A 21,531-nucleotide genomic window follows, 5' to 3' on the forward strand; every position below is an offset into this window, starting at 1 on the left:
AATAGCACACACTCAGCGCTGGGCAAGGTAGGAATAATAATTCACCCACTTCCTTCCCCAAATCTTCTGGAATACCTTTGGGTATTTATCCTGAGAAAGGTGTAAGGGAATGGAAAAGACAGAATGTAAGCAAGAACTAAGAAAAGCTAGACTTTCAAGAAAAGAAAAAAAATCACTCTTATCCCGGTTTTATATTCTACATTGACAGACTTTTAAAAGCACATTTAAACTACAGATTTCCATGGAAACCAACCAGAGGGATTTTAGAAAGGAGAGGCATTGCTGCACCATTTCTATGCACACTGATGTCTGATTTTCATTGGGCCAGCATTGTTTTCCCTCCAAGGTCTTAGTGTTTATTACAGTAACAATTACCTCAGCAACCATTCCTCCAGGGCAGATTTATTTAAAGGTGCCTAACTTATTCACCCAACTGTTTTCAAAATCATTTAGTCCTTCATGGTGGAAGTTAAACGACCATCTCTACGCTGCTTTGGTTCTGCACCAGAAGCTTATCTTCAGCAGGACAGTGCCACGAAGGCATGCTTTTTATGTGACGTGCACGTTGCTGTGTACCTTGGCTACAAAACAGGAGTGTGCTTTAAAACCGCCAAGAGCCAGTGGGTGCCATGTGCTGAATTATGTCTTGCAACTTCCGCACGTAAGACGGATGCTTTCTTCCTTCCTTTAACGCTAAGAACAAACAAAACAAAAACAAAAACAAAAAGAAATCCAACAGGCTTCAAAACCGTCCGATCGCCTAGGGAAAGCGCGCCAATCACACAAAGAAAAGGAGGGGGGCTACTGGGATTCAAAATCATCTCCCCGGGATGAACATCTTTCTGGGCCTATCGGAGTTAACTGCGCGCTTGGTCGTAGCCAATAGACACAGCGTTTCTGGTTCAGGTCCGCCCTGAAGACTGATAGACATTTATGTAGCCCAGTGGCATAGTGAGATGCTGAAGAATCAACCAATACATTCGGAAGGTGGGTGGAGTATAGGCCAGGGGGTTGGCGGTGCCGTGTCATGGAGGCTCAGTCTCCGAGCAGCCATTGAAGGGGAAGGAACTGCGGGTGTGTGTATGTGTGTGTGCGCGTGTGAGTGCGCGCGCGAGTGTGTGGACAAGGAGGTGGGGGCAGCCGAGTTAAGAGTCCTAACTCCTTGGACTCCATTTGCTATTCTCTTTTTTCTCCCACACACCTATCTGGTGGTGGTGGGCGTTTAAATTTGCTTTTATTTTCATTCATTTTGAAATCTTTTAAAATTTTAGGGTTGGGGGGTAGTGAGAGGCAGGAAAGGGTAAGGGAGGAGAGTAATAGCAGAAAAGCAGGAGTAGGTCATGGAGATGAAGAAGAGGATTAACCTGGAGTTAAGGGACAGAGCCCCGGAGGAGGTGAGATGACTCAGCCCCCTCCCCTTCCCCACCAGCCCTGTATTCGGAGGATGGGGTTTCGGGGGGTCCGGGTGGGTATGTGGGGAGCAGTAATGAATTAACCCCCATCTTGGGTTAGAGCTGGGGGGAAAGGTTTGATTTTAACTTTTAAATCATTAAAATCTTTTACTTAAAATGGCGAAGGGTTTAAGTTTCTAGGGGCGTTTTTGTGCGTGCTTGGGGGCTTAGCCCCTTTCTCCTCTCTTCGAGTCCGGCGTTTTGGCCTCGTGGGGGCGGGAAGCGGAGTCTTGGGGGCCGCTCCGCCTCTTCGCTCCCCGGGTTCCTCCTTCTTGGGGCCGGCTGCGTGGGCGCGACCCCCCAGTCCCACTCGCTTCTGTCGCAGCCATCGTTGTCTGAGAAGTTAGTTCAACTTTTCTGCAGTACTTCCAACTCTTTTTTTTTTTGGAGAGGGGTGCCCCCGGCCTCGAGGCCCCTGGCCGTCCGACGTCCCGCCGGACGCGGGGCTGGGGTCGCTCGCCGGGTCCGTAGACTGCCGGCTGCCGGCGGCGCCCACTCCCCCGGGAAGCACCGCGCGCCGACCGCCGCCAGGCGGAATCTGGGTCAGCGGCCAGTTTCTCCGGCCGCGGGCAAGTTTTGGGACTCGTCGTAGTGACTGGAGGTGGGGAGGGGACACGAGGCTTTATCCTCTTCTTCCCCCCCGCGGTGTAACGAAATTCGGCGTGTCGTGTCGTGCTGGCGGCGACTCCGACTTTGATCCCTGGAGACGGTTTCAGAGAACTCAACAAATGGGTCGTAGGAGTTTCGTGTTTTAAAGATGGGTTCGGCGAAACTAAATGATGCGCTCTTGCAGCTGTCGCTTTAGTTAAAGAGACGGGGTTGGGAGGGGCCACGTGAGGCGGGGTCGTGGTCAACTTTTCGGGGTCGGGCGGGAGGCGTTTCCGCCTCCTTTCCGAGGGCGCGGGATCGGCTTCACCCAGCCCTCCCCGCCAGGGGCGGAGGCACTAGGGGAACGCGGGCTGCGAGGCGACCCCTTTTTTCTTTGGGGAGTCCCCGCCCCTTGTGGGGTTTCCCATCGGTCGGAGCGGCAGGTCGGCGAGAGCGGGGCCGGCGGCCAGCGAGTAACTCGCACTTCTGGTTGCGGAGGAAAACGTCTAAAGCCTTCCTAATTGCGGCCTCTGAAATAAAACCCTAGAATTGCGATAAGAGGGGTATGATTTTTTTCAGCATGAGTGAAGGTGGAGCCTGTGCACAGCAGCATGGAGGATGCGTTGGGTCTGTTGGGTGGGCTATGGCAGCGTGAGCAGGGGGAATCCAAGATCGTTATGAATTTTTTAAAAAGTCTCTGTTTCTCTGAAATTTGGTAGGGGGCAGGGAAGAGGAAAGAGTCACTGCTATCATCCTAGAGATTCCCTTGAGGTTTTTTAGGGCCTACTCTTCAGGAGATTCAGGAAAAGACAAAATCAAAGTTTAAAAAGCTGTGCTGCAGGAACACACATTTCACATGCTCCTTTATGTCTTGGGTTGGAACAGTGAATTTATCTCTCTTCCCCCACTCTTTTACCTGTCCTATCCGTAAGTAAGTAATTTCCTTGCCTGTTTTGGGGCGTGCTGAATGTTGACATTTTGCAGCCTCTCCTTCTTCCCCTGTGGTGTAATAACGGTCTCTTCTGTTTGTATGGCCCTTTACAGTTTGCAAAGCACTCTTCATGTTTATTTACTTTCCTCCCTCCTACAGACTTGTGAGGTGCGTGGTATTGTTCTAGAATCCAAAGTAGCAAACGGAGTCCCAGGGCAGTGAAGTTACTTACTCCAGTGGAAGAACTGGTTTTTTTGACACCTAATCCAGTGGCCCTCTCTCCTCCACTCAGCCCCAGCACATACTCTGTGACTGACCCTCGACAATCATTCTTACCCCCTGGGCCTTGGCTTCCTCATCTTTAAATAGATTTTGATGCCTTCTTTGTTTACTGAAATAATTACATCATGTTTAGAGAAAGTGGTATTCTTTCTCGTTAAATTGTCATTAATTTTTAGGTCTCAAAATACCTCAGACATATTTTTGCATTGAGGATGGAGAGCCAGGATTTCCTGCCTCTCTCTTAAGATTCATTCCATTTAGGCCACACCAGAAAGTTTTGTTCTACAACTCTGACCTAGTAGAGGCTCCAGCAGCCTCCTCCCAAGACTGGGGAGAAGTCACAGAAATGCTACCAGGGTGGCAGGGAAAAATAACATTTTTGTCAAGGATGTGTTCTGGGTGATACTGTTTGGCCTCGATATTAGAACAAATAGCATCCGGAAGCTGGGCTGTCTCGGAAGGAGCTTTCCTCCAACCTTTCTTCATGAAGGGTAACAAGGTATTTTTGAGTTGTGACGTTTATCAACCAAAGATAAGGGTGTTTATCTTTCTTCTCTCTGCTGTTTTAGGACTCACTTAAGTCCTTTTTCGGTAGCCTGGATACCACCTCACTGCTTAAGTATATGCCCTGGTGTTGAGAGTCCTTTTCACAAGGGTTAGAAACAGGTTTCACATGGGACCTTTTTCAAAGTTTTATTTTTTATTCAATTTAAGATTTTTTATTAGTGATTTGAAGCAGGCATTGATTTCTTTTGGCCCCCCCCCCCGCTTTTTAGAGCTGCTCTCAGGGCATATGGAAGTTCCCAGGCTAGGGGTCGAATTGGAGGCACAGCTGCCAGCCTATGCCACAGGCATGCCAGATGCAAGCTGCATCTGTGACCTACACCACAGCTCACAGCAATGCCTGATCCTTAACCCATTGAGCGAGCCCAGGGATCAAACCCGCAGCTTCATGGTTCCTAGTTGGATTTGTTTCCACTGCGCCACAATGGGAACACTGGGCATTGAATTTCTTAGTCCAGGTTTCAATTTAAAAGTTTAACTTACAATGATGACTAGACTGTATTTCAGTGTGGGGGGAGAATGAAAAGGATCTATGTAAGGAGACTGGTAGTTTTAACATTCTCATTTCCAGAGTGTTAGGACCCATGTCTTTTGCTAAACAGACTGCAAACTAAAGAATCACTCATTCTCTCTTACAGGTGACAGAGTTGGTCCTTGATAATTGCCTGTGTGTCAATGGGGAAATTGAGGGCCTGAATGATACTTTTAAAAAACTGGAGTTTCTGAGTATGGCTAATGTGGAACTAAGTTCACTGGCCCGGCTGCCCAGCTTAAATAAACTTCGAAAGGTAAGTTGGCATTAGGCATGAAAGCATCATGATTTTGATGCCAAGGGTGTATATATTTTTTGGCCAAATGAAATGACTATTCTGCCTTTTAATTAGAATGTTTTGGAGTTCCCGTCGTGGCACAGTGGTTAATAAATCCGACTAGGAACCATGAGGTTACGGGTTCAATCCCTGGCCTTGCTCAGTGGGTTAAAAGATCCGGCGTTGCTGGGAGCTGTGGTGTGTAGGTCGCAGACGCGGCTCGGATCCTGTGTTGCTGTGGCTCTGGTGTAGGCCGGTGGCTACAGCTCCGATTAGACCCCTAGCTTGGGAACCCCATATGCCGTGGGAGCAGCGCAAGAAATGGCAAAAAGACAAAAAAATAAAAAAATAAATAAAAAATCTTTGATGAGGCCTAAACATTATTTGTTTTCTCCCCATGTTGGATATGTAGTTGGAACTTAGTGACAATATAATTTCTGGAGGCTTGGAAGTCCTGGCAGAGAAATGTCCAAATCTTACCTACCTCAATTTGAGTGGAAATAAAATCAAAGATCTCAGTACAGTAGAAGCTCTGGTAAGTGGAACGGTTTGTCTCTGGACTTGCTTTTTTTTGGTTGAATTTTCTGAGATTTGCTTGTGTTTACTGATTCGTATATTTCACTCTTTTGAAACTTTTGAATTTCTTCTGTATTATGATTTAGATTGTTACTACTTTGTTTTTCTTTGGAGTAAAACTTTCAGATACATTTTTTAAATTTATTTTTTTATTTTTTTGTATAGTGATTTTTATTTTTTTCCATTAAAGATGGTTTATATTGTTCTGTCAGTTTTCTACTGTACATCAAGGTGACCCAGATATACCTACATGTATACATTCTTTTTTCTCACATTATCATGCTCCATCATAAGTGACCAGACATAGTTTCCAGTGCTACACAGCAGGATCTCATTGCTAATCCATTCCAGAGGTAATAGTCTGCATCTGTTAACCCCAAGCACCCATCCATCCTACTCCCTTCCCCTCCCCAGATACATTTTTAAATCAATGAGAAATTTATTTTATCTTCAAGAGTTGACTATCTTGTTTTGAAATTTCCAGCATTTTGATAAATTCTATTCCATTTTTTTCCTTCCTGATTTATTTATTTTTTTTGTCTTTTTAGAGGCACATCTGTGGCATATGGAGAGTCTCAGACTAGGGGTCTAATCGGAGCTGTAGCCGCCGGCCTACACCACAGCCATGCAAGGCCAGTTCTGAGCTGCGTCTGCAATCTACACCACAGCTCATGGCAACGCTGGATCCTTAACCCACTGAGCAAGGCCAGAGATCAAACCCGAAACCTAGTTGGATTCCTTTCCACTGCACCATGATGGGAACTCCCCTTCCTGATAATTATTATTACTATTGGCCATGCCTGGTGCACTTGGAAGTTCTTGGGCCAGGGATTGAACCTGAACTACAGTAGCGACCAGAGTCACTGTAGTGATGCTGGGTCCTTAACCTGCTGTGCCACAAGGCAACTCCTTTCTTTTTTTTTTTTTTTTTTTTTTTTGTCGTTGTTGTTGTTGCTATTTCTTGGGCCGCTCCCGTGGCATATGGAGGTTCCCAGGCTAGGGGTTGAATCGGAGCTGTAGCCACCAGCCTACGCCAGAGCCACAGCAACTTGGGATCCGAGCCCCATCTGCAACCTACACCACAGCTCACGGCAACGCCGGATCGTTAACCCACTGAGCAAGGGCAGGGACCGAACCCGAAACCTCATGGTTACTAGTCGGATTCGTTAACCACTGCGCCACGACGGGAACTCCCCAACTCCTTTCTTGATTGTTTTTTGAGTTATGTCATTATTTGCTTCTTTGTTCCTGGTGTGAGGGAAGGAAAAAGAGATGACGTGAAACTCTGAAAATTTACTGTTTTTTTTTTAAAGCTTGGGAGAAGGTTGAAATTGTTAAAAATAAGCTTGCCTGAATGTTGTTGTTGCCTGTTTATGTACAGATCCAGTCAACGAAGTATACTGAGTGCATACTGTAAGTAAGACATTAAGCCAAGTGCTAGAAATACAGCAGTGAACAAAACAAAGTTCCTACTTTTGTGGAGTTTACATGCCAGGGCCTCATTGAGAGAACTGGCTGTGCTTGATGTGATATAACCCTTCACAAAAATCCGAAATCATTCTCTTGATTTCAAGTTATATTGATTTTCTGGTTCATGAATTAAAAAGAAATAACATTGGGGGAAAAATGTAATTGTAATGTATACATGTAAGGATAACCTGACCCCCTTGCTGTACAGTGGGAAAATAAAAAAATAAAAAAAAATTAAAAAAAAAGAAATAACATGACATTTAAAATCTTGAATGTAATTTTTAACTTTTTACTTTGCCAGCAAAATCTTAAAAAGTTGAAAAGTCTTGACTTGTTTAACTGTGAGATCACAAACCTGGAAGATTATAGAGAAAGTATCTTTGAGCTGCTGCAGCAAATCACATACTTAGATGGATTTGACCAGGAGGATAACGAAGCTCCAGACTCAGAAGAAGAGGATGATGAGGGTAATTTTTTTTTTTTTTGCCTCAGCATATAGCAGCTGGATGTGGGATCTCAGTTCTCTGACCCTAGGATTGAACCCTGGGCCTTAGTGGTGAAAGCACTGAATCCTAACCACTAGACCACCAGGGAGCTCCCAATCCTTGTTAACATCATAAATGTGTCATAATTTTAGCCTCCACCCTAGCTAGCAAATTAGATTATATCTGGATATTTAGGTGTAGGGGAAAAAAAGATGTTAGTACAACAAGGAAAATTTAAAAACCCAATCATAGACCAAGTCCTGTGTTCATTCATATTTCTTATAGCTTTGGGGAATTTGATGATTATTATAATATTATGCTCCATGAAGTTATTATATTTGTGTAACCACCACCCAGTAAATGTGGCAACTTTTAAAATAGACTTGGGGGGAAAAAAAAAACATTCATCACAGAATTATCCATAAAAGTCACAAAGTAGAAACAACTCAGATGTCAGTGACTGATGAATGGATAAACAAAATGTAATGTATCCATACAATGGAATGTTGAATATATCAGCCCTAAAAATGAAGTGCTGATACATGTTACAATGTGAGTGAACCTTAAAAACAATTCTGCTAAGTGGAAGAAGCCATACTCAAAAGCCACATTAATGACACCATTTATATGAAATGTCCCATAGAGACAAATTCATAGAGACAAAGTAGATTAATGGTTGCCAGGGCTGGGGGAGAGGAGGATGGTGAGTGACTGCTAATGGATAGGGGTTTTTTTGAGGGGGTCATGGAAATGTTCTAGAGAGGTGAATACGTTTTTGGATATATGAGTGACTAATAGATCAGATGGTAGAATAGCTATTGTTAGTAATGGGACACTGTTATCATTGGTTGAAAAGTTCTTATAAGAAGAAATTTGATGGATAAGCTATGTTATAAAATGATGGACAGGCAGGTTTTTGAAGTATTTTTGAAGTAAAACAAACTTTAGTACATGTAATGTTTTGATGAAAATCTATATGTTGGGGAAATTTCAATATTTAGACACCATATATTTCAGACAGTAAATATGGATGTTGTAAAAGAGAAATCTCCAAAATAATCACACTGAGATACTTTCCACCCACTGGCTTAAGAGTTTTAAGGGCCAGGGCAAAAAAGATCAACATACTAGCCAAAGACATTTGTCCAGACATTTGCTTATCTCTTAAAATATTTTAAAGATGGAGATGAAGATGATGAAGATGAAGAGGAAGATGAAGCTGGTCCACCTGAAGGATATGAGGAAGAGGAAGAAGAAGAGGAGGACGAGGATGATGATGAGGATGAAGATGAAGCAGGCTCAGAACTGGGAGAGGGAGAAGAGGAAGTGGGCCTCTCCTACTTAATGAAAGAAGAAATTCAGGTGAATAGACCTTCTTATGTGCATTGAAAATTATTTAGGCATAGGGTTATGTAATATAAAAAGTAAGTTGTGTAGAAATCAGAGTTGTTTCTAATTTGTGTGTGTGTGTGTGTGTCTGCCTGTCTTTTTTCCACTGCCTCCCAGTTCATACGACATCCAGATAATCATGAACCCTGTGATTTTACCTCCCAGTTATCTTTCAGATTCATTCTGCCCTCAGCACCATGGTGTAGTGTACACATTTTACAATGTTTCCACGCCTGTTTCTACATTTATAAAAACGAGATTATACCAATCTCCTAGGGTCAATTTAAGGATTTAATGAAATAATATATGTAAAGAATCTAGTTGCTGGCATGTTGTGGGCACTCATGAAGACTTGCTTTTCCCCTAATTATTTCTTGCCTTTACTCTTCTAGTACTTTTCTAAATGGTCTCTCTGAGAACAGCGGTTGCCACTTAGGTGTACCCTCCACAGTGTTTGCCTGCCTAGTCTGCATGCAAATGTGAGCCCATCACTAGCCTACTTGAAACCCTTTAATGTCTCTCTGTTGCCACCAGACTTACAAGGCCTTTCATTATCTAGCCTCTGCTTCCTTCTCTAGCTTCATCTCCCTCAATACCAAATCAAATCATACATGAAGCTCTCATTGCCCTTCTGTCTATTCACACATTGTTTATCTAAAATGGGGTTCATGCCTTCTGATGAACTTTCTTTTTTTTTTTTTTTTTCAGGCAAAGATAAATACCGTAAAGTGTACTGATTTTATGTATAACTCCATGAAATGTTATATATGTACACATGTAACTACCACTCATATTATGCCTTGTGATTCTTTAAAAACTCAACTCTGGGAGTTCCCGTCATGGCGCAGTGGTTAACAAATCCGACTAGGAACCATGAGGTTGCGGGTTCGGTCCCTGCCCTTGCTCAGTGGGTTAATGATCCGGCATTGCCGTGAGCTGTGGTGTAGGTTGCAGACGCGGCTCGGATCCCGCGTTGCTGTGGCTCTGGCGTAGGCCGGTGGCTGCAGCTCCGATTGGACCCCTAGCCTGGGAACCTCCATATGCCGCGGGAGCAGCCTAAGAAATAGCAACAACAACAACAACAAAAGACAAAAAAAAAAAACCTCAACTCTGGAGTTGCCTTATTACTGAAGTTTTCTATACATTTTTTTTTTTTTTTTTTTTTTTTTTTTTTTAGGGCTGGACCTGTGGCATATGGAAGTTCCCAGGTTGGGGGCCTAGGCCACAGCTCATGGCAACTCCAGATCCTTAACCCACTGAGTGAGGCCAGGGATCGAACCCACATCCTTATGGATCCTAGTTGGGTTCATTAACCACTGAGCATGAAGGGAACTCCCACCTATACTTTTTAATAGGTAATCATTCCATACTCTGTTACCTTTGAACTTTGGTTAGATTCTGTAGATGCTGTAAAAACTTGTTTATTTGGCCACGTTCTGCTAGATCGCTCCTTCAGGGAAGGGCCATTCATCTTCATATCTCTCAGCATCTACTACATTGACTGGGACGTAGTAGGTTCACAGGAAATATCAATTGACTTGAACAAATGATCTTTAGCCCCTGGGAGTTTAAATTATTTTCTCCTCATGTTAAATTATTGAATTTTGTTTTCATACTTCATAATTTAAAGTAATATTTATTATTAAAAAAATCTCTTATTTAGACTAGAAATTTTTAGTATTCTTATTTGTTCTCCTAATGAATTTTACATTGGTTAGATAAGACTATCACAGAATAATGATGACTTCTCTCTGATACTGTTTAAAATATGAAACTCCTGGAGTTCCCGTCGTGGTGCAGTGGTTAACGAATCCGACTAGGAACCATGAGGTTGCGGGTTCGGTCCCTGCCCTTGCTCAGTGGGTTAATGATCCGGCGTTGCCGTGAGCTGTGGTGTAGGTTGCAGATGGGGCTCAGATCCCGCGTTGCTGTGGCTCTGGCGTAGGCTTGTGGCTACAGCTCCGATTAGACCCCTAGCCTGGGAACCTCCATATGCCGCAGGAGCGGCCCAAGAAATAGCAAAAAGACAAATAAATAAATAAATAAATAAATAAAATATGAAACTCCTGGAGTTCCCGTTGTGGCGCAGTGGTTAACGAATCTGACTAGGAACCATGAGGTTGCGGGTTCAATCCCTGGCCTTGCTCAGTGGGTTAAGGATCTGGTGTTGCTGTGAGCTGTGGTGTAGGTTGCAGACGTGGCTCCGATCCCGAGTTGCTGTGGCTCTGGTGTAGGCCGGTGGCTATAGCTCCGATTCGACCCCTAGCCTGGGAACCTCCATATGCTGTAAGAGTGGCCCAAAAAGACAACAACAACAAAAAAATTATGAAACTCCTGCAGAAAAAATGGGACTTAAACTTGTTTGGGGCCTTAGCGAGTTAGCAGCTTTAAAAATTTTGAGTATTTAAAGTATTCATGGAGGAAGGCAACCTATTCAGTTTATATCAGCATACAACTTGAGTATTTTTCCCCTAAGGTGTTTTTTTTTTTTTTTTTTTTGTCTTTTTAGGGCTACACTCAGGCACATGGGGGTTCTCAGGCTAGGGGTCGAATCGGAGCTATAGTGGCCGGCCTACACCACAGCCACCGCAACATGGCATCCGAGCTGTGTCTGTGACCTACACCACAGCTCACGGCCATGCCAGATCCTTAATCCACTGAGCAAGGCCAGGATCAAATCGTGTCCTCATGGATACTAGTCTGGATACTAGTCGTTAACCGCTGAGCCACGAAGGGAACTCTCCATTGTTTTAATTTACATAGTTAAATAATGGACTCCTTATTTTGTAATACTTTGACTTTTTATTTTCTTTGCCAATAAGTCCTCTTAAAGTCTAAATAATATTGAGTAATTTAAAAATGATCTTTAGCTAACTACAAATGTTTATATTTATTATTCCATTGAAAATTGGGAAATAGTAATTAAAAATGACATGGTCAAGTATAGAGCAAACATCTCTTAAGATAATACATACAACATTAAGTCAGTGTGGTACCCTGGGACCAGAAGTTTTCAATCATGAGATAATTTGGATGATTTTTAAAAAATAAGTCTTGTTTTCAGGAGCTAAGGTCCAGAGAAGCTTCAGAGACAGTAAGATTTTAAAAATAAATTAGAAGGAAATAGAAATAGTATTTGGTTAGCTATTTTTTCAAGTCTTATTCCTTTTTCTTTTTTTAATTAAAAAATTTATTTAATGTTTTTATTTTTTCTGTTATAATTGTTTTACATTGTTCTGTCGATTTCTGCTGTACAGCAGAGTCACCCAGTTGTACATAATATATACCTTCTTTTTTTCATATTATGTTCCATTATGTTCCATTACAAGTGATTGGATATAGTTCCCTGTGCTATAGAGCAGGTTGAGTCTTATTTCTATTTCCACCGCTCTTTAGAGGTAAGGAATTAATATGTATAAAGGACTTTATGTGTGGTATATTCCATTAAAAGTGGGGATGAGTGGAGTTCTCTTGTGGTGCAGTGAGTTAAGGATCTGTGGCTGTCGCTGTAAAAGCTTGGGTCACTGTGCGGCGCAGGAATGTCCATATGGCATGGCTGTAGCCAAAAACATAAATAAATAAAATAAATAGATAAATAAATAATGGAGATGAGGACTTTGGAGGAGCTGGAAATTATGGTGTCCTCATATTATTCATACTAGAGGAATATTTCATGTTATTTCCCACTAATTGGGAATAGACCATGATCTTAATGGACTGAGTCTCTGCTAGTCTTATAGATGATATGTATATATATTTAAAAAATTTTTTTGTCTTTATTTTATTTTTTAATTAATTTTTTTTTTTTTTTTTGGTCTTTTTGCTATTTCTTGGGCCGCTCCCGCGGCATATGGAGGTTCCAGGCGAGGGGTCGAATCAGAGCTGTAGCCCTCGATCTACACCACAGCTCATGGCAATGCCAGATCCTTAACCCACTGAGCTAGGGCAGGGATTGAACCCACAACCTCATGGTTCCTGGTCGGATTCGTTTCCACTGCGCCACAAAGGGAACTCCCATAAAACATTTTCTTTTTTTTTTTCTTTTTTTTTCTTTTTTTTTCTGAGAACTGTTTGATCACTACATGGTCACTACATTTTATTTTTTTATTTATTTATTTTTTTTGTGTGTGTCTTTTTTGCTATTTCTTGGGCCGCTCCCACGGCATATGGAGGTTCCCAGGCTAGGGGTCCAATCGGAGCTGTAGCTGCTGGCCTACGCCAGAGCCACAGCAACGCAGGATCCGAGCTGTGTCTGCAACCTACACCACAGCTCACGGCAACGCCGGATCATTAACCCACTGAGCAAGGGCAGGGACTGAACCCGCAACCTCATGGTTCCTAGTCGGATTTGTTAACCACTGCGCCACCACGGGAACTCCCCATAAAACATTTTCTAATAATTCTCATCAGTTCCAAAGAAACCATTCTGGTGTACAAGACAAACTGAAGCAAATAGTCTCTGAAAGGTGACTTACTGATTCCAATAAAAAGTATATATATATATATATATATATATATTTTTTTTTTTTTTTTGTCTTTTGTCCTTTTAGGGCTGCACCCACGGCATATGGAAGTTCCAAGCCTAGGGGACTAATCAGAGCTGTAGCCACCGGCCTACACCAGAGCCACAGCAACACGGGATCCGAGCTGAGCCTGCAACCTACACCACAGCTCATGGCAACGCCGGATCGTTAACCCACTGAACAAGGGCAGGGACCAAACCCGCAACCTCGTGGTTCCTAGTCAGATTTGTTAACCACTGCGCCACTACGGGAACTCCTCTTTATTTTTTTTAAGGGTCACACTTGTCGCATATGGAAGTTCCCAGGCTAGGGATCAAATCAGAGCTACAGCTGCTGGCCTGCACCACAGCCACAGCAACATGGGATCTGAGGGCATCTGCGCGACCTATGCTGCAGCTGGAGGCACTGTTGGATCCTTAACCCACTGAGTGAGGCCAGGGATTAAACCCATATCCTCATGACACGGGTACTTAACCTGCTGAGCTGCAACAGGAACTTCAGCATATTCCCCTTTTTTTTTCCTTTTTTAAGGGCCACACCTTTGGCATATGGAAGTTCCCAGGCTAGGGGTCGAATCAGAGCTGCTGGCCTACTTCACAGCCACAGCAATACAGGATCCTTAACCCACTGAGTGAGTCCAGGGATCAAACCCGCATCCTCATGGATACTAGCCAGGTTCTTAACCCACTGAGCCACAACAGGAAGTCATATATATTTTTAAAAGGCATGAAAACCTGAGTTGATTAATCACGTTTTGTTTAAAACAAAATCCAGAGAAGTAATTTGCTTTTTTTTTTTTTTTTTTTCGTCTTTTTAGGGCCACACCCAAGCCATATGGAAGTTCCCAGGCTAGGTAGGGGTTGACTTGGAGCTGTATCCGCCGGCCTGTGTCACAGCCACAGCAACTTGGAATCTGAGGTGTGTCTGTGACCTACACCACAGCTCATGGCAATGTTGGATCCCTAACCCACTGAGCAAGGTCAGGGCTTAAACCTGCCTCCTCATGGATACTAGTCAGGTTTGCTACCACTGAGCCACAACAGGAACTCCTAATATGCTTTTTTGACTTGGACTTTTCTAAATTATTATGAAATAAATGTGATCAGTATTTCAACTTTTTTTTTTTTTTAAGGCCACACCTGGCATATGGAAGTTCCCAGGCCAGGAGTTGAATCCAAGCTGTGGCTGTGACCTGTGAGCCACTGCAGTCAGATTCTTAATCCAGTGCACAACAGGAACTCCTCCTTGCAGATTGGATGTTTAAAATGGCCTTTTCTTTCTCCTTCTTTTCCTTCCCCCACTCTTCCCTCCTCTCTCTGCTCTCTTCTCTACCCCTTTTCTCTTTCTTTTTTTCCTTCTTTAGTGTAAGCCTGCACATTCTCCTGATTTTTACTGTAGTTTTTTAGCTTATTTGCTATTCCATCTATTGCTTATGCGCCCTATGGCGTGGATGCCCTGGTATGGAATGTTTAATTGTTTGCACTTATGTAAGAATTATTTCTGATGTATTTATCATGTAGTTTATTTACTCAGGGGCTTCAAGCTAAATGCTGGAAAAATAGGTTCTGCTTAGTATTTCTAGACACAAACAGAGCTGTGGATGCTTTGTAAAGGGTGGGTTGTCCCAGTTTTTCCTAACTACCTAGCAGTTCTCTCGTTTTCTTTAGGGCCACACCTGCATCATATGGAAGTTCCATGCTAGGGGTTGAAGGTTGAATTGGAGCTGTAGCTGCCAGCCACAGCTATAGCCACACTGTATCTGAGCCTCATTAGTGACATACAACACAGCTCACGGCAGTGCCGGATCCTTAACCCACTGAGCGAGGCCAGGGATCAAACCCATGTCTTCATGGATACTAGTTGGATTCGTTAACACTGAGCCACGACGGGAACTCCTACCCAGCAGTTCTTGACATTTGCCAATTAAACTCTTTTTAAGGAAGAATAAACTATTTTTGGGTTGAAGTGGGGGCCCTGGATTGGTTCCATTTTTTCAAACATATGCTAGAAGTTAACAGTTTGGAACACAACGAAACTCAAGGAAATAAAAGTATAAAAGGTCTAAATAACAAAAGGCATTTTCTTTGTAGGAGAGTATTCAAGCTGTTATTTTAAATCTATTTTCTCTTTTATATTCAACTTTCTGGTAGCTTATTGATCTATTTTTTTTCCTGAGTCCATAGCAGATGAAAATTAAAATAGTAACTAATTATAAAAAAGAAGGCATAAAAACTAGGAAAAGATACTACTCAAAGCAGAGGCCAGGGTCATTTTAAAAAGGAGAAAACTAAGTTCTCTGGTGGCCTATGGTTTAAGGAGATGGTGTTGTCACTGCTGTGGCTCAGATCACTGCTGTGGTGCAGGTTCAGTCCCTTACCCGGGAACTTGCACATGCCTATGTGTAGGACCCCCCCAAAAAGGGAGAAAACCACCTTACATTATAAGGCTTTGAGAGAATTGGCACGTACTGATATTAGTATACTAATGGTCACAGTGGTGACTTTAAATCTTAGCTATCCAGAATAAGAGTTGTAAATCAAGTTTTATTGTGATTTTTATTGACATCTGCTATTTTATTTTATTTTATTTTTTTTGTCTTTTTGCCATTTCTTTGGGCCGCTCCCGCGGCATATGGAGGTTCCCAGGCTAGGGGTCAAATTGAAGCTGTAGCCACCGGTCTACGCCAGAGCCACAGCAACGCGGGATCCGAGCCGCGTCTGCAACCTACACCACAGCCCATGGCAACGCCGGATCCTTAACCCACTGAGCAAGGGCAGGGACCGAACCCACAACGTCATGGTTCCTAGTCGGATTCGTTAACCACTGCGCCACGACAGGAACTCCAGACATCTGCTATTTTAGATGAGTAGATTTTTAGGTGTAGAAGGAACTTAGAGATCTTTCTATATGAATACTTTTCTTTCATTGATTGGAAAACTGAGGTCCAGAGAGATTAACTGACTTATTCAACACATATAACTGTGTAGTGGCTTAGATTCAGGTAATTCGTTCCTCGATCTATAAAGCAGAAGACTCTGTCTTTGAAGTAGTCAAAAGTTACTCTGACCATTAGCCAGCAGGCACATCGTGTGGCTAGTGGTTATTGCATTGGACAGCACAGATAGAGAACGTTTCTATTGTTGCAGCAAGTTCTTTTGAACAAAGCTAACTCTCTCAAACATAATTTATTTTCGTAAGAAACTAGATTTAGTTGGGTTTTTAAAAAAGACCTGTTTAAGTTAGGCAGAGGTTGTCACAACACAGAATGACCATGGTTGTTTTTGCTTTTGTTGGAATGTATTATTATCAAACAGTGAAAAGTCCATGTCATGGCTTATTTATTTTCAAACTGAAAAATATTTAAATTGAAGTATAGTTGATTACCATGTTGTGTTAGTTTCTGGTGTGCAGCACAGTGATTCAGTTATTCATATATATACATGTCCTTTTCCATTATGGTTAAGTACAGAATATTAAATATAGTTCTCTGTGCTATGCGTTAGGACTTTGTTGTTTATCGGTTTTATATATGTTTGTATCTACTAATCCCAAATTCCTAATTTATCCCTCCCCCACCTCCTTTCCCCTTTGATAACCGTAAGTTTTTCTGTGTCTGAGTCTGTTTCTGTTTCATCAGTAAATTCATTTGTGTCATATTCAAACTGAACATTTGACTTTCAAGGATGAAGAAGATGATGATGACTACGTTGAAGAAGAAGAAGAAGAGGAGGGTAAGTTACATTAGCCATTCAAAAATCCTAAAATTAAAACTATTATTCATGGATTTTAAAAGAATGAATCTATAATTTAAATTATTACTGATTATTGATTTTGGTAACATATCATAAACTGCGTGAAAGGTAAAAACTTTTTTGTTTCATATTTTTTTGGTAACACCCTTGGCTTGTGGAAGCTTCCAGGCAAGGGATCGAACCTGTGCCACAGCGGTGACAACGCCAGATCCTTGACCACTAGACCACCAGGGAAATCCTAGAAAGCTTTTTTTTTTCCCTTCGTTTTTAGGCCTGCACTTGTGGCATATGGAGGTGCCCAGGCTAGGGGTTGAATTGAACCAGAGCTGTAGCTGTCAGCCTATGCCACAGCCACAGCAACACCAGATACAAGAGCCACATCTGTGACCTATACCGCAGCTTGTGGCAATGCCTGATTCTTTTTTTTTTTTTTTTGCTTTTTAGGGCCGCACTTGTGGCATATGGAGGTTCTCAGGCTGGGGTCGAATCGGAGCTACAGCGAAGCTGCATCTGGCCTAGACAGTAGCTCACTGCAAGGCCAGATCCTCAACTCATTGAGCGAGGCCAGGGTTTGAACCTGCAACCTCATGGTTTCCTAGTTGTATTCGTTTCTGCTGTGCCATGATGGGAAATCTTCTACCGGATTCTTAACCCACTGAGCAAGGCCAGAGAGGAAACACGCATTGTCATGGATACTAGTCAGGTTCTTAACACACTGAGCCACAGCAGGAACCTCCTATAAATCTTTTCTTTCTTTTTTTTTTTTTTTTTGTCTTTTTGCCATTTCTAGGGCCGCTCCCACGGCATATGGAGGTTCCCAGGCTAGGGGTCCAATCGGAGCTGTAACCACCAGCCTATGCCAGAGCCACAGCAACGTGGGATCCGAGCCGCGTCTGCGACCTACACCACAGCTCATGGCAACGCCAGATCCTTAACCCACTGAGCAAGGCCAGGGATCAAACCCGCAACCTCATGGTTCTTAGTCGGATTTGTTAACCACTGAGCCATGACAGGAACTCCTAAAACTTAAAGAGGAATTTTCTAAGGGCATTTATTAATTCCATTTTCAAAGAAAAAAACAGCTTATAATATTTATTTTCAAAACAGGAATAAAGAGATAATGAAAAAATGAACTCAATTTATTATTTTTTAAGGGCCTTCCATTTTGGAGAGGTTGATGTCTTTTTTTAAAATTTTTTTATTTTTTTGCTTTTTAGGGCCACACCTGCAGCATGTAGAGGTTCCCAGGCTAGGGGTCAAATCTGGAGCTGTAGCTGCTGGCCTACACCACAGCCATAGCAACACAGGATCCGAGCTGCGTCTGCGACCTATATGAGAGCTCAGGACAATGCCAAATCACCGACCCACTGATCGAGGCCAGAGATTGAACCCACGTCCTCATGGATACTAGTCAGATTCCTTTCTGCTGAGCCACGATGGGAACTCCTCCTTTTTTTTTTTTTTTTTTAATTTTTTTAATCCTCTTTTTAGATTTGCTCTCTGGTTCTCTTTACCTAGGTCTTTCAAAAAAAAAAAAAATTTCCTTTTAATTCTGTTAATGTCAAGCCCTTAATTTCTTGTTCTGTACTTCATGATTTGGCCACAAGGGTGCATAGCAAGCTGTCATTATTTATAGATATCTAAGTCTGATAAGGCTGTTTCAATACTGACATTAAAAGTAATGCAGAGAGGAAACTTCACCTATAATTTTCTTATGCCATTAACTTTTCACTAAAATTCAATACTTTGGAGCTTAACAAATATTTATTTGTTAAAATTAAGTATTTTACAATTTCCTTTTACTCTTTCAGAAGAAGAAGGTCTTCGAGGGGAAAAGAGGAAACGAGATGCTGAAGATGATGGAGAGGAAGAAGATGACTAGATCATCCTAAGACAAGATTCCCTAACGTTCCTGGGTGTGCAAAAGAGTGATCACATCTTCTTTGTTTCTTCATGTACGATAGCTATCCTTACAGAAGATAATGTGTAACTTTTTATAGGAAAAGTGTGGTTTTACTATTTTTGCCTTATCATTCCAAATAAGATTAACTAGTCTGTTAATGATCATATTGTAAGTAGAGAAATCTTCATTGACCCCATTGTGAAATTCCCTAGCAATTTATTTAGAATCTTAACTTTTCTAATTAAAGCTCACTGTATTAGCCAATTTTAGCATAATTAAAACGATCGCTTTTACACAGTGTAGTATGGTGCATTTCATTCATAAGGTTTTAAAGTTATTTATAAATTAACCGAAATCACAGTTGGCTGGAATCTGGAATGAAAATAGTCTCTTGAATGATAGCTTGGTTATTTTATTAGAGGTGACCCAGAGATCTTGTAGTTTGAAGGCAATGACTTTTGGCTGAGGGTGTTTGGGGTTGCTTTTTCTCACATGAATGGTTTGGAAAGTAGGAGCAGAATAGTAAAGGTTCTATTCAAGAATATAGTTCATGGCTTTTATGGAGGTTTCTGAAACCTTTTAAAGCCAGGTGACTAATAAGATTTTAGTTTTGAAGAAAAAATTGCTTATACTGAGGTCGGAGACATGTAGATGTAAGACCTCTCCTGAAGCTGAAGATCATGACATGCCAACTGTTGTGTATCTTGTTTTAAGTGTGCATTCTTTGTTTTCCTCTCAGTGATCACCTCCCTTCCTTGTTTTACGTCCTTCCTAAAAAAGAGTTGGGAAACTTAGAGATACCCAGGACAACTTTGTCTTATACCTCAGCCACCTTTCCAACCTGTCTCAGTTTTAAACAAGCTAAGTGAAAGAAATTGAGTATTTTCTCAGATACAAATATTATAAGTACAGTTTTATGCAATGGACTGCTTACTATAAATCTTGGTTGGCAAGATGTATAGACTGTATTAGAAGGATGAAGAAAGAAAAGAAACAGAAGAGCCTCTTGGAAGCAGCATTAGTGTTCCTCAAAAGTCAGAACAATTGCCTGTTGATAATGAATGAGACATTCAAATCAGAGTAGCTTCCCAAATGATTTAGATACCACTCTGTTTCTAATCTTTCTGAGTAGACCCTTTAATTATTCTCTCTATAGTTTTAAAGCATTACCAGGTATAGCATTTAATTGGAATTTACTGGATATTTGGAAAGATGTTTGAAACTAAATATTAAAATTTCAATTTGTTTTCAAGTGGATGTCCATTAAAAATAGAAAAATATCTGGGATTAAGTGTGAGTGTGTGTTTTCTTACATGGCTACTAAATATAATATTGTATGAGTAGACAAGTACCTCTCCCTTTTTTTGTTGTTGTGGAGGCTCCATGTTCAAGGCAGTTACTTTTTACATCTTGGCTATCAAATTTTTTCTGCCTTCATTTTGAATATTTGTAAGTTTTTTAAAAAGTTAGTATCAAATTAATTGAAATTGCACTTCCAGACTTGGATGTGTTTATATTACTGAGTATGGTATTGCTTCTCTTTTTTAGTTCGAAATGTATGACTTGGAGTTTTAAAGTGAAAAATGACAAAGTTATTTGTGGATAAAAAGGTTGCATAACTGAAAACTGTTGGTATACGTTTAATGTGGGGGTTAGAATCTCCAAAAGGCTAACATTTTACTCTTTCAAAACAATTATAATGCCCTGTTTTAGTCCCTAAAAATTCTCATTGCAGAGTATGCCAGCTTATAAAATTCTTATTTTAAAAATTAAATCTATATGTTGACTTCCTTATCAATCATCTTGTTGTGCAATCAAAATTAGAGTTCTTTGATTTGAAAACAACACTTAGAGCCTCCAAATAACTTTAAGATTTGTTTAGCTTTGTGGGTGGTATTTTCATGTGAATAAGTAAGGGTGGGTTTTATATCTTATAGAAGTTTTTGGTCCTATTTTAATGCTCTTTGTATGGCAGTATGTATATAGTGTGCTAAATTCCTCAAAGCTCTCCTTAAAAACTTTGAAGTTAATACTTTTGTGCAACTGTGTTTTGAATAAAGCCATGACAGTGTTAAAAACAAACAAAAAAATGCAGTACTTCTGATTATTCTTTTGTTTCTGACTGTACTGTTTTTTTTTTTTTTTCTGTGACTGCTGTTAACTTAAAGTTTTGAAACCGAATTGCTTCAAATAAATTGAAGATTTGTTGTTAATGCTTAGTTTCACTGTATGACATTCATTTTTTGAACATCACCATTGGGGGCTTTGAAGGGTTTTTTAAAAACTGAGAATCAGCCTGAAAGTTAACATTCAAACACTTGGATATGATATGAGGTATTACAATGTAATAGTGTGACTAATCTCCCTTATTAGCTTTTCCCAAGGAGCAGAAAAAAATTAATTTTCCTTTTTTTTCTTCTTTTTAGGGCTGCACCCAAGGCATATGGAGTTTCCTAGGCTAGGGGCCAAATTGGAGCTACAGCTGCCAGCCTACACCACATGCACAGCAACGCAGGATCCCTAGCCCACTGAGGGAGGCCAGGGATCAAACTCACAAACTCACGGTTCCTAGTCTGATTTGTTTCTGCTGTGTCACCATGGGAATTATGATAAGTGATTGTCAAAATGTTTCATTTGTAGATAATTCTGGAATCTATAAAGTTAAGGTGTAAGTATATAATGTTAAATAATGTTTTCATGATTGCTTCATAGTTTAATATTGAAAGGGCGAGTGCCCATCATGGCACAGCACAAATGAATCTGACTAGGAGCCATGAGGTTTTGGGTTCGATCCCTGGCCTCACTCTG

The 21,531-nt window shown here is 41.4% G+C and overlaps 1 protein-coding gene across 4 annotated transcripts; it reads left to right on the top strand.

Annotated features, from left to right (window-relative positions):
* Positions 1–1,037: 1,037 nt before the first annotated feature.
* Positions 1,038–20,936, top strand: ANP32E (acidic nuclear phosphoprotein 32 family member E). 4 transcript variants are annotated; one of them, XM_085023093.1, is made up of 7 exons: positions 1,038–1,394; positions 4,455–4,604; positions 5,038–5,930; positions 6,359–7,138; positions 8,337–8,518; positions 16,751–16,799; positions 18,632–20,936. In XM_085023093.1, exons 4-7 carry the CDS (start codon positions 6,925–6,927, stop codon positions 18,700–18,702), a joined length of 516 nt encoding a protein of 171 aa, XP_084879219.1. In that variant the 5' UTR covers positions 1,038–1,394; positions 4,455–4,604; positions 5,038–5,930; positions 6,359–6,924; the 3' UTR covers positions 18,703–20,936. The 4 variants fall into 4 exon arrangements, 3 of the variants coding, with proteins under 3 accessions (XP_084879219.1, XP_020945578.1, XP_020945579.1); XM_021089919.2 differs by having other exon boundaries at positions 5,038–5,160; positions 6,973–7,138; XM_021089920.2 differs by lacking the exon at positions 1,038–1,394 and adding an exon at positions 2,449–2,602 and having other exon boundaries at positions 5,038–5,160; positions 6,973–7,138.
* The last annotated feature ends 595 nt before the right edge of the window (positions 20,937–21,531 follow it).

The sequence above is a fragment of the Sus scrofa genome, chromosome 4 (genome assembly GCF_054392235.1).
Source record: "Sus scrofa isolate SSC_HxYL_T2T_F1_AM1 chromosome 4, Sscrofa_HxYL_maternal_Yorkshire_Landrace_v2.0, whole genome shotgun sequence".
NCBI lineage: Eukaryota > Metazoa > Chordata > Mammalia > Artiodactyla > Suidae > Sus > Sus scrofa.

Bases quoted from the DNA above. Each gene is read 5' to 3' on its own strand.
- ANP32E (XM_021089919.2), top strand. From the start codon at position 1,341: ATGGAGATGAAGAAGAGGATTAACCTGGAGTTAAGGGACAGAGCCCCG. The intron at 7,139-8,336 runs GTAATTTTTTTT...AATATTTTAAAG, and splicing joins AGAAGAAGAGGATGATGAGG to ATGGAGATGAAGATGATGAA. The intron at 16,800-18,631 runs GTAAGTTACATT...TTACTCTTTCAG, and splicing joins AGAAGAAGAAGAAGAGGAGG to AAGAAGAAGGTCTTCGAGGG.